Source organism: Syzygium oleosum, unplaced genomic scaffold, assembly GCF_021117445.2.
Source record: "Syzygium oleosum isolate NSW1041296 unplaced genomic scaffold, Sole_v2.1 Sole_v2.24, whole genome shotgun sequence".
Taxonomy (NCBI): domain Eukaryota; kingdom Viridiplantae; phylum Streptophyta; class Magnoliopsida; order Myrtales; family Myrtaceae; genus Syzygium; species Syzygium oleosum.
In genome coordinates this window covers 341,232-354,265 of record NW_026607508.1, presented here as the reverse complement: position 1 = coordinate 354,265, position 13,034 = coordinate 341,232, and the positions used below count along the sequence as shown (strand labels likewise).

Genomic DNA, 13,034 nt, shown 5'->3' with positions numbered 1-13,034 from the left:
TAGCCTGGGCATCGTCCCGCGTAAAACGCATCAGGACGGGTTCAACACCCCGCGTAAAACGCATAAGGGTTTTATGTGATCACACATAAACATCCGCCGATTATTATCTGAACCCCGTGTAAGATGCATCAGGGCGATTTAGGTGATCACATGCTCATGCCAATCGTGCACATTCACATGATGCACATGTTATGCCAATGCTTGATATGTACAATTCATGGCCATAACAATCAACACTCGGGCATACATAATTTCCACATTGAGCATTCAATTTTAACTCAACCACAAGCTCAATTAATGCCACAACATGCTCAATTAACATCTTAACATGCCCACTTAATCAATTCAATCAAACCAGCCATGGTACTCGATCGACTCCCAAATTCATGCGATTAAGCCAATGTAATTACGCATGCTTAAGGCCCACCAAGCATTTCATCATTCGGCCACACCAAGCACACAACATGCCATCACAATATTAATTACCAATCATGTACAAATCAGCCACATCATGATTAAAACAAGGCTCACATGGCAATACACAATTAATCCACAATTTAGTCACCCCAAGTCCAATTCGGCCCACCATGAATAGCCACTAGTCGGACCTATCTAGGCCTCTAAATCACCATCAATTTATCACATTAGGCTCCCAAGATTCACCTCATAATCAGCCACTACACGGCCCACATATTGCGCCCATTTTAATCCACATAGTTGCCCAAACCGAGTCCACAATGATCAGCCAACAACCAGCCCATTCTAGGCCACCAAATCACATTTAAATCATCACACTAATCCATCAAAACAGCCACAAAGTAAGCCCTAATCATCCGCCACTAAACAACCCGTAAACCTATCTAGAAATGCATAATGGCCTAATTAGGGCTTAGGGTTTGTACTCACTAGGTCTAAAGCTTCAAATGTCGGCTGGACGGATGGCGAGGGGGGCTGAGCAGCGGCGGCACCACGCCGGACCAGCGGCGACGAGCGGCGGCTCCTTCGGCGGCGGTCGGCGGCGGCGATGAGCGGTGCTATTGATGACGATGGGAATGAGAGGGGGGAGAGAGAGAGAGACGGTCCGGATGGTCGGGTGGTGATGGTGAGGTGAGGTGGTGACGGATGGGCGGCGTGGCTGGCGATTTCTGGCGAATGGCGGCGGTGCTCCAGCGTGGCTCTCACGCGGCCAAGGAAGACGGAATGGGGAGAGGGTGAGGGGGAGAGAATGACCGGCCAATGTGAGAAATGAGGGGAGAGAGACAGATTGCAAGAGTTTTGTAGAGAATGGTTTGAGTGGGGTGGTTGAACAAACCACTAAAAATTACCATCTTGTCCAACAATTAAGGGCTAAGATCAATCAAGGCTAAAATATCTTGAGGCATTTTGGACCTAGGATTTTCGGCTACTTAGGGGGCTGATCAAGCCTAATTAAACCCCAAAAATTCGGAATTAACATATAAGGTCCAAGGGCAAAATAGTAATTTTTCGATCCTGGGTCAAATTTCCAATTTTCGACCCTACCGATCCCAAATATAATTGGCCACACTAATACGACGTCGTCCTTGCAAAATAGTCGCGCAGGTCCATGAAATTCGACAATCAAGTCCAGATTCAATTCCACGATCAATTTCGCTCAAATGCGATTTTAGCGTCTCTCACTAACGGGCGGCTGTTTAGGGGTTACGCGTATCGACTTAGGATTACTCGAGTCGTGACGGTCTCGATTTCCAAGAGAACGCGAGGATTTATCGCTAGTTCCTGGGATCGCGATCGTTCGGAATAAGTTCGGGATTGTTCGCCACGCGTACTCTCGGATGCGTGGAATCACCCGCGATCCGATCGTACGTCGTTAGCCAAACCAAATCCGTCACCCTCCTTGGATCGGCCCACGTTAGCCCAAAATATTTCCTCGTCGTTTCTCGAAATCGAACTCGATTCGTGATCGAGTTCTTGGGTCCATGTACCATTTTCCTAGTTAGCCATTCCCTATTGATCAGTATCCCGAGAATGATTAGTTCTGGGCGAGACTCACTAAAACAAAATGAGAAATATATATCCATTTCATTGATCACGAAAGTGGGTCGAATTCAAGATGTTACAACTCTTCCCCCCTTACAAAAATTTCGTCCTCGAAATTTACAACTCAAACCTGATTACTCTAACAAATGGGGGTGTTGACGCCGCATTGCTTCCTCACTTTCCAAGGTGGCACCTTCTATGCCGTGATGTTCCCAAACAACCTTGACCAACGGGATCGTCTTATTCCTCAAAACCTGCTCCTTCCTGTCCTCGATTCGTACCGGTCTCTCCACGTACGACACCCTGTCGTCCACGTCTATTACTTCATGATTTAGCACGTGGGTCGGATCCGGTTCGTACTTCCTCAACATTGACACGTGGAAGACGTTATGAACTTGCGACAAATTCGGCGGCAAAGCGAGACGATAAGCCAACGTTCCAATCCTCTCTAAAATCTCGAACGGGCCTATATACCTTGGACTCAGCTTTCCTTTCTTGCCAAACCGAGACAGTCCTCTCATCGGTGAGATTTTAAGGAAGACGTGGTCACCAACCTGAAACTCCAACGGTCTACGCCTTCTGTCCGCATAACTCTTCTGACGGCTCTGTGCTGTCTTTAGCCTTTCCCGGATAATCTTTACTGTTTCCACCGACTGTTGAACCAACTCTGGACCCGTTACACTTCTTTCTCTCACTTCCTCCCAACACAACGGTGTTCTACACACTGTGCCATAAAAGCGCTTCAAATGGTGCCATTCGAATACTTTGCTGAAAGCTGTTATTGTAGGCAAATTCAACCAAATGGAACTTACCCTGAAAATCTAATACACATGCTCTTAGCATATCCTCTAAAGTCTGAATAGTCCTTTCAGACTGGCCATCCGTCTGTGGATGATAGGCTGTACTGAACTGCAACTTTGTTCCTAGGGCCGCTTGCAGACTTTTCCAAAAATTAGCAGTAAATCTGGGATCACGGTCCGAAGTGATCGTTACCGGTACTCCATGCAGTCGGACTATCTGCCGTACATACAATTCCGCATACCTTTCCAATTCAAAATCTTTTCGCACCGCCAGGAAGTGCGCTGATTTAGTCAGTCTGTCCACTATCACCCAAATAGAATCATGTCCCCTCTGGCTTCTTGGTAATCCCGTGACGAAATCCATCGTAATATGCTCCCATTTCCATTCTGGGATTTCCAACGGCTGTAACATCCCACCAGGTTTACAATGTTGTGCCTTCACTTGTTGGCACGTCAAACGCTTGGCCACGTGCTTGGCCACATCCACCTTCATTCCATTCCACCAATAATATTGTCGAAGGTTCTGGTACATCTTCGTGCTGCCCTTGTGAATGCTATAATTGCTCCTATGAGCTTCCGATAAGATCTCTTCCTTAAGTTCCAAATTATCGGGCACGCACAAACGTCCTCGAAACTTCAGAATTCTGTCCTCGGACACTTGGAAATCCGGTTTCCTCTTAGTGCCATCCATCCCCAGAATCTTCTTAATCTCAGGGTCCGTGGACCGTATTGCTTTAATTTTGGTTTGCACTTCCGGTTCAATCCTTAGCGTCGCTACTAAACTGGAGAGGTGTCCTACCTCGAACTTAAACTCTGAGTCTCATGCTCTTTCCAATAAAATTCACTCTTTGACCATTAATTGCGCGATGCTCGACTTTCAACTGAGGGCATCCGCTACCCGGTTGGCTTTTCCGGGATGATACAAAATGTCACAGTCATAGTCCTTCAGCAACTCCATCCAACGACGCTGTCTCATATTTAGCTCCTTTTGAGAAAACAAGTACTTGAGACTCTGGTGGTCCGTGTAAATCTGGAATCTTTCTCCACATAAATAGTGCCTCCAAATCTTAAGTGCGAAAATGATTGCTGTCAGTTCCAAGTCGTGAGTCGGGTAGTTCATCTCATGAGGCCTTAACTGACGCGATCCATAAGCAACCACCCTTCCATATTGCATTAGCACGCATCCCAATCCCTTAAGCGAAGCATCACTATAAATCTCGTATCCTCCCGGTCCTGAAGGGATTGTTAGCACTGGCACAGTCGTCAATCTCTGTTTCAATTCCTGAAAACTCTCTTCGCACTTTTCTGTCCATTCAAACTTCGTCTCCTTCTTAAGTAACCTTGTCAATGGAGTGGCTATCGCTGAGAATCTTTCCACGAATCGTCGATAGTACCCTGCCAGACCTAAGAAGCTTCGAACCTCAGTAACTGTCGTCGATCTAGGCCAATCCATCACTGCTTCAATCTTCGCCGGATCCACGGAGATTCCTTCTCCGGAAATTATATGTCCAAGAAATGCTACTCAGTTAAGCCAAAACTCGCACTTGCTAAACTTAGCATACAGTGCATGCTCTCTTAATGTTCGCAGGACCTTTTCCAAGTGTACCTCATGTTCCTCGGGACTCTTTGAATACACTAAAATATCATCTATGAAGACGATGACGAACTGATCCAAAAACTCCTTGAATACCCGATTCATTAAGTCCATGAAAGCAGCAGGGGCATTAGTCAGCCCAAACGGAATTACCGTGAATTCATAGTGCCCATACCTCGTCCTGAATGCCGTCTTAAGGATATCCTTCTTTTGGATCCTCAACTGATGATACCCTATCCTCAGGTCAATCTTAGAGAATATCGAGGCTCTTTGTAACTGATCGAACAGGTCGTCAATCCTTGGGAGGGGATACTATTTTTTTATTATCACCTGATTCAGCTGGCGGTAGTCGATACATAGCCTCAACGACCCATCTTTCTTTCTTACGAACAAGACTGGAGCTCCCCATGGAGACGCACTCGGTCGAATAAAACCCTTGTCCAGCAGTTCCTGCATCTGGACTTTTAATTCTTTCAACTCCGACAATGACATCCTATAAGGCGGCTTCGAGATTGGCTCAGTCCCAGGGGCCAACTCGATAACAAACTCCACTTCTCTTTCTGGTGGCAATCTCGGCAATTCCTGGGGAAAGACATCGGGAAAGTTGCACACCACTGCTATATCCTCTAGCCGCACTTTTTCCGCCGTCGAATCAACCGCACTTGCCAGGTAACCTTGACACCCCTCTTCCAACAACTTGGTTGCTTCTACTGATGAAACCCAAGGGATCGAGGTTCTTCCTCAACTCCCTACAAACTCAAATCTAGGGTGTCCAGCCGGACTAAACTAAATCACCCTGCTAGTGCAATCCATCATAGCATTCTGTTTGACTAACCAATCCATGCCCACAATCACATCAAAATCATACATTGCCAAAATAGCCAAATCTATCTTGCTTTCTATGCCACCAATTACTATCTTATAGTTCGGGCACCCTAACGATATGCATATCTTATCCATTAATGGTGTAGTCACACATAACCACACTTCTAACAAAACAGGTTTTAATCCAGCCAATTCAACAAACTGAGCAGACACAAATTAGTGCGACGCCCTCGGGTCGAATAAAGCATACGCAACATAATTGCACAGAGAAACCATACCTGTGACCATGCCTGGCGCATTCTCAACTTCCTTCGCGCCATGCCATACACACGTCCTTGTGCCGGCGGCCTGTCCAAATTAGCCGGCGGGGGATTCCCAGCCTGATTTCCAATTCGGGGCTGTTATGGTTGCATCGGTGGTCCTGCTGGGCATTGCTGAGGGCAATTCCTTATCTGGTGGTCCATACTTCCGCACTTAAAACACGCCCCAAACCGGTTCTACTGGTGGTTTGGCTTCCTAATGTTCTTCTTAATGGGAGGGACGAATTTTCCCGCCATCGGCTTCTTCCCGAAGCGACGGTTGTCCCTAGCCGGGGCAAACCGCGATCCAGAAGCGGCTGCCCTGTCCACCTGATCTCGCTCTATAGCCTATGCTCGCTCATACATTCTTCCATAGTCTCGGATGTCCAGTGAGATCATTTGGCTTCGAAGGTCCGGCTTCAGCCCATCACGGAACCTTCTGACCTTATCTTACGGGTCCTCAACCATCCTAGGCGTGAACTTTGACAGTCTTGCGAATTCCGCCTCATACTGGTCTACGGTCATCTGCCCTTGACGGAGTCTCATAAACTCTGCTAACTTTCTTTCTTTAGCGTTCTCAGAAAAATACTTCCCATAAAAGTTTTCAGTAAACACGGCCCAAGTCAAGGCGGTACCCTCGGGAAATACTCTTCCCCTGGTGGCCTTCCACCAGTCATTAGCATTGTCTTGCAATTGATACACCGCTAATGTCACTTTCTCAGTCTCGGTGCACCCCAGAACCTCGAAGGCCTTCTCCAGCTCCTCTACCCAACGCGGCGCGGCCTCGGGGTCACCTCTTCCATTGAACTTTGGTGGCTTCAACTTCAGGAATTGTTCTACCAACTGATGCATTTGTCTATTCACCATTACCTGGGCCTGGCCTTGGTTGGCCTGATTACCTGCGCCTGCCTTCCCATCAAATTCCCGATTTCCTGCAACATCTGAATAACTGCATCAAGCCTTAGGTCCCTAGCCTCTTGGCCCCTTGCACTCGATTGTCCTCTTGTTCCCCTTCCTCTTCTCATCCTCACAGGTTATCCTCACTACTCGCCTACCTGCTATAATTCCATTCAGGAATTAGAGACCTAGGCAAACTATACCAGTCTATGATCCTAGGAAAAATCACAACAATCAATCACTCAGCAGGCAGTCAAACACGAGCATAATGAATTCTCAACCAATGAGAAATGTGTACTCACCTCGGGTCCTGCCGCACCTGTACTTTACGGGTTAATCACAACAATCACTCAATAACGCAATTCAAACAGTTTGGAGGTACATGTAGCACACAAGTCTCCCTATTAGCTACCCAGGGCCCTCGTTCCTTATCACTCCAGGCTTCGACCGAGTTGGATCGAGCTGACCTTGCTCTGATACCAAATCAACGGGGGATGTCACGCCCCGAACCCTACCTCGGTCGGATATAGTGCGACGTCCTAGGACGCGTCACCGACTCGAAATCCAAAACAGAGAACAATGCACATGCGGAAGCAACGAACACCCGTACAAATAAAAACCACATGACCAAGGATAGCGATAATTGCAATAAATACAATTTGCATTAATAACATGGATCTACAATATCCATTAACAGGCATATACACAAATCAAAATGGGTCAACAGCCACTAACATCAAAAAGGGATATGTGGCTCGGGTTGTCAGGGTACTAAACCTAGGAAGGGCACCTATCAAAAAGTGTCGGCCCTACCTAACTATGGTCAAGGGTGAACCCTAGGGTAACCAGTCCGGGTCGGATCCCGAGGACTCGGATGAATCGTCAGATGACTCGGACTCGAAATCCATAGAATCCGGCTCGGACTCGGCCTCCACCGGCTCCTCCTCGGAATCAGCCTCCAGCTCTTGCTCCAGCTCCATCGGCTCCGGCTCGGGGTCGGACTCCCACTCTATTGGCTCTTCCTCCTCGGGGTCGGAATCCATCTCGAAGATGATCGGCCGGGGATTAGAATCCTCCTCAGACACTGTCTCAAGGCTGGCTACCTCTCCATCAATATCCTGCGGGTCCCATTGGCTTACCCCGACGATCGGGACATCAAAGGTCCTAATGGGCCCATAAACTCCAAACGGGTCCCGGAAACATCAACCCAGATACTGATGAGCTTGGAACTGTGGCTCGCCCACGTCGACCCAAACACTGGTAAAATGTCTAACATAAGTCTCCCCGTTCCCTACGGGGTACTCGATCACCGACCGTTCTATGCGATACGGGATCCCAAAATGAATCGGCACGCCTGCCATCTCAAGGTCGGGGGCCTGAAAAGATGGAGTTTTAACAACAATGAGAATAAATCTCAGCGAGTAGGCCCCCTAAACCTAAACTAGGCTAACATGCACCTCCTGACAAGTATTAACCAAGCACACAATTGAGTAATCACACGACTTAGGCCCTCGGGCCCAAATCAAGCATTGTAGTGACCTTGCAGGTTAGGCACATAATAATAACAATAATAGTGCAGAACCCAATTACGGCACATACGCGAAAACACTTAGCCACGAACACATGCCATGCACATGCTTGCACTCGTTAATGCACTCTTGCACACGTGCCATCACTATGCATATGCTCATGTTCATTTCTGCACACTTGCACACGTGCCAACTTTCCATTTATCACCGACCCGCGTTAAACGTATCAGGTCTGACCCGCGTAAAACGCATCAGGTCTATCACATTTCGATGGATCTCCGGCCCGCGTAAAACGCATCAGGCTCATGACACAACTCGCGTAAAACGCATCAGGACGGGTTCAATACCCCGCGTAACATGCATCAGGGTTTTATGTGATCACACGTAAACATCCACCGATTATTATCTGAACCCCGCGTAAGACGCATCAGGGCGATTTAGGTGATCACATGCTAATACCAATCGTGCACATTCACATGATGCACATGTTATGCCAATGCTTGATATGTACAATTCATGGCCATAACAATCAACACTCGGGCATCCATAATTTTCACATTGAGCATTCAATTTTAACTCAACCACAAGCTCAATTAATGCCACAACATGCTCAATTAACATCTTAACATGCCCACTTAATCAATTCAATCAAACCAGCCATGGTACTTGATCGACTCCCAAATTCACGCGATTAAGCCAATGTAATTACGCATGCTTAAGGCCCACCAAGCATTTCATCATTCGGCCACACCAAGCACACAACATGACATCACAATATTAATTACCAATCATGCACAAATCGACCACATCATGTTTAAAACAAGGCTCACATGGCAATACACAATTAATCCACAATTTAGTCACCCCAAGTCCAATTCGGCCCACCATGAACAGCCACTTGCCGGATCTATCTAGGCCTCTAAATCACCATCAATTTATCACATTAGGCTCCCAAGATTCACCTCATAATCAGCCACTACACGGCCCACATATTGCGCCCATTTTAATCCACATAGTTGCCCAAACCGAGTCCACAATGGTCAGCCAACAACCAGCCCATTCTAGGCCACCAAATCACATTTAAATCATCATACTAATCCATCAAAACAGCCACAAAGTCAGCCCTAATCATCCGCCACTAAACAACCCCTAAACCTATCTAGAAATGCATAATGGCCTAATTAGGGTTTAGGGTTTGTACTCACTAGGTCTAAAGCTCCAAATGTGGGCTGGACGGATAGCGAGGGGGGCTGAGCAGCGGCGGCACCACGCCGAACCAGCGGCAACGAGCGACGGCTCCTTCGGCGGCGGTCAGCGGCGGCTACGAGCAGTGTTGTTGGTGGCGACGGGAATGAGAGGGGAAGAGCGAGAGAGACGGTCGAGATGGTCGGGTGGTGATGGTGAGGCGAGGTGGTGACGGACGGGCAGCGTGGCTGGCGGTTTCTGGCGAGCGGCGGCGGCGGCAGTGCTCCGGCGTGGCTCTCACGTGGCCAAGGAAGACAGAATGGGGAGAGGGTGAGGGGGAGAGAATGACCGGCCAATGTGAGAAATGAGGGGAGAGAGAGAGATTGCAAGAGCTTTGTAGAGAATAGTTTGAGTGGGGTGGTTGAACAAACCACTAAAAATTACCATCTTGTCCAACAATTAAGGGCTAAGATCAATCAAGGCTAAAATATCTTGGGGCATTTTGGACCTAGGATTTTCGGCCACTTAGGGGGCTGATCAAGCCTAATTAAACCCCAAAAATTCGAAATTAACACATAAGGTCCAAGGGTAAAATGGTAATTTTCCGATCCAGGGCCAAATTTCCAATTTTCGACCCTACCGATCCCAAATATAATTGGCCACACTAATACGATGTCGTCCTTGCAAAATAGTCGCGCACGTCCGTGAAATTCGACAATCAAGTCTGGATTCAATTCCACGATCAATTTCGCTCAAATGCGATTTTAGCGTCTCACACTAACGGGCGGCTGTTTAGGGGTTAGGCGTATCGACTTAGGATTACTCAAGTCGTGACTATCTCGATTTCCAAGAGAACGCGAGGATTTATCGCTAGTTCCGGGGGTCGCGATCGTTCGGAATAAGTTCGGGATTATTCGCCACGCGTACTCTCAGTTGCGCGGAATCACCCGCGATCCAATCGTACGTCGTTGGTCAAACCAAATTCGTCACCCTCCTTGGATTGGCCCACGTTGGCCCAAAATATTTCCTTGTCGTTTCTCGAAATCGGACTCGATTCACGGTCGAGTTCTTGGGTCCACGTACCGTTTTCCTAGTTAGCCATTCCCTATTGGTCAGTTTCCCGAGAATGATTAGTTCCGGGCGAGACTCACTAAAACAAAATGAGAAATATATATCCATTTCATTAATCACGAAAGTGGGTCGAATTCAGGATGTTACATTCCTTGCAGGTTATCCTACTTGCTGTCTTGGTTCTTGTGCTCCCATGGCTTGGCGTGGACAATCTCTTACGTGGTGACCGCGCTGGCCACATCCAAAGCAAGCTCCCGTCCTAGCAGGACATGGGGCTGATCTGTGGCGCCTTCCACAGAATCGACAGAGGCCATTATTAATGTTGTACACCGGCTTTCTCACGCCATTCTTCTTGTTAGGAGGGACGGGAAACCTACCCCCAGTCATCGGTTTCTTCCCAAACTGCTGATTATCCTTGTTTAGCACAAACCGCGATCCAAACGCGATTGCCTTCTCAGCCAAGTTCCTCTCAATCAACTATGCCCTCTCATAAAGTTCGTCATAATCCTTCAGATTCAGAGGCACCAACTGATCTTTGATTTCAAGCTTCAGTCCATCCCTAAACCTCCTTGCTTTATCAACCGGGTCTTCAATCAACCTTGGCGCATACTTGGACAATTCAGCAAACTTTGCCTCATACTGGTCTACCGACAATTGGTTCTGTCGAAGACGCTGAAATTCATTCATCTTCCGTTCTTTGGCACAATCCGAAAAGTACTTGTTGTTAAAAGCTTCCACGAAGGCACCCCACACCTGGGCTGTACCCTCGGGAAATACCCTCCTTTGGGTAGCTTCCCACCAAGTATTAGCATTACCTTGCAACTGATAAACTGCCAACGTCACTTTATCTTCATCTGAGTATCTCAGCAAAGAAAACACCTTCTCCAACTCTCTGATCCAGACGGTTGCAGCCTCAGGATCACCTGCACCAGTGAACTTGGGCGGTTTGAGCTTTAGAAACTGCTCCACCAACTTATGCATGGGCCGATTCCCATTTCCGTTTCCAGCCAACGGAACATCTACAAGTGCAGGTGCAGGTGTAGCTACAGCGGTAGAAGCAGCTTGGTTCTGAGCTTGCTGCCCTACCAAAGTCTCTAAAGCCTGCATAATCCGATCCAATCTAGGATCCTCTGGTGCTATCCCTCTAGCACCGGTCTGATTTGGCACAGTCCTTCTCCTAGGGGCCCTCGGGTTAGGATTGCTCATTTCACAAGATCTTTACAAAGACCTGCTTTCCAATTCCAATAAGGAATTAGAAATCATGAACAACTCGCTTTAAAAGAAACTAACAACCAAACATAGACACATAGTGTTTTCCTAATTTGTTATCCCAAAACCCCTCGCACCTTATCACTCCAGGTCTCGACCAAAATTGGATTCGAGCTGACCTTGCTTTTGATACCAATTAAACTAGGATGTCATGCCCCGAACCTCGCGAGCGCGTAACATCCTGCAATGGTCATTATGATGCGACGTCTCAGGATGCGTCGCCGACCCAACATTTTATCTTTTGATTACGCATGAGGAAGCTAAACAAAGATTCACCTAGACAATAACAATAAACAAGAATAGATAGGAAAACGGTTTACAACATTGAAATCAAAACACCATTTTAACATTTACTTGATTAACCTCTGGGAACATTTTCACAAGCCCACTTCTAGCATTTCCATAAAAGTATACAAAAAGATGACAGTCTGGGGTCAATCTACTTCACCAAAAAGTCAGCTTCCAGGCACCCCGAACCATACTGGCTGCATCAACATGCTAAGGGCCTGAAAAATATTTAACAACCACAAATGAGATAAAAATCTCAATAAGTTAACGCCTAAGCCCCGTTTAGAAGGCCAACTCACCTCGGGGGTCCCTTATCATGCGACCATGCACTGGACACAAATCATTAACCAACCACAGGCATCCTTACCTTGCCTTGGCACACATATTATGCATAACATAAATAGTCATATGTCACAACGATGCATCAAACATATCACATACCCAGAACGTGTGATGAGATTTCCCATGCATCAATGCATCACAATCGCGCGTGTCTCGATTATAAGTCAAAATCCACTTAGGCACGTCCCATACCATGCCTAGCAGTTTCTACCCCATAATCAAGCACTATGCATCACACGTTTTTCATTTATTACGCCCCATCGGGGCCACTACACATCAAGCGATCTGCAACAAGATGGCAGTCTTCCGGACCTACCCAGGCATCGTCCCACCCCGTTGGGCACGACATCGTCAAACGATCTACAGTAAGACGGCGTTCCAATACGGCAACATCAAACGATCTACACTAAGATGGTATCCCGTAAGGAGCATCGAGTCCGACCTCAGGCCACGACAAGGCATCCGGAGTATCGGCAATCCAGATAATCTCCAGGCATCCGATAAATCGAGTATTGTCAAGCGATCTACAGCAAGACCCTGATAAATCAGGCATCGTCAAGCGATCTACAGCAAGACGGCTCCAACATGTGACCACACGAGCACACAAGCATTCAGGCCAATTCTTATCTTTTCATTTAGCCAATGTATCCATGAATCGTGCTCACATCAATGCCACACAACAATAACAAGTGGTCACACATGCAAACGGTCAATCGACTTTGTGAACCTCATTTTAAAACATGAATTTACAAAAGCATTCAACATCGGATCACAGCCAAATAAACATTATTGAAAAGCTAGGTAATTGTGGTTACTGTCTCTATTAGGCCGGAAATCGAAAGTCAAGGATTTCGATTAAAGACCAGCAGATTATGGAATTCTAGTAAAACTGGACAGATTTGTATGATTTGGGAAA

At 47.1% G+C, this 13,034-nt stretch overlaps 1 protein-coding gene across 1 annotated transcript; it reads right to left on the bottom strand.

Moving 5' to 3' along the window:
• Positions 1-10,696: 10,696 nt before the first annotated feature.
• On the bottom strand, positions 10,697-11,425 carry LOC115691161 (uncharacterized). The gene has a single exon (XM_030617733.1). The coding sequence runs from the start codon at positions 11,423-11,425 to the stop codon at positions 10,697-10,699; it is 729 nt and encodes a 242-aa protein (XP_030473593.1).
• Positions 11,426-13,034: the final 1,609 nt, after the last annotated feature.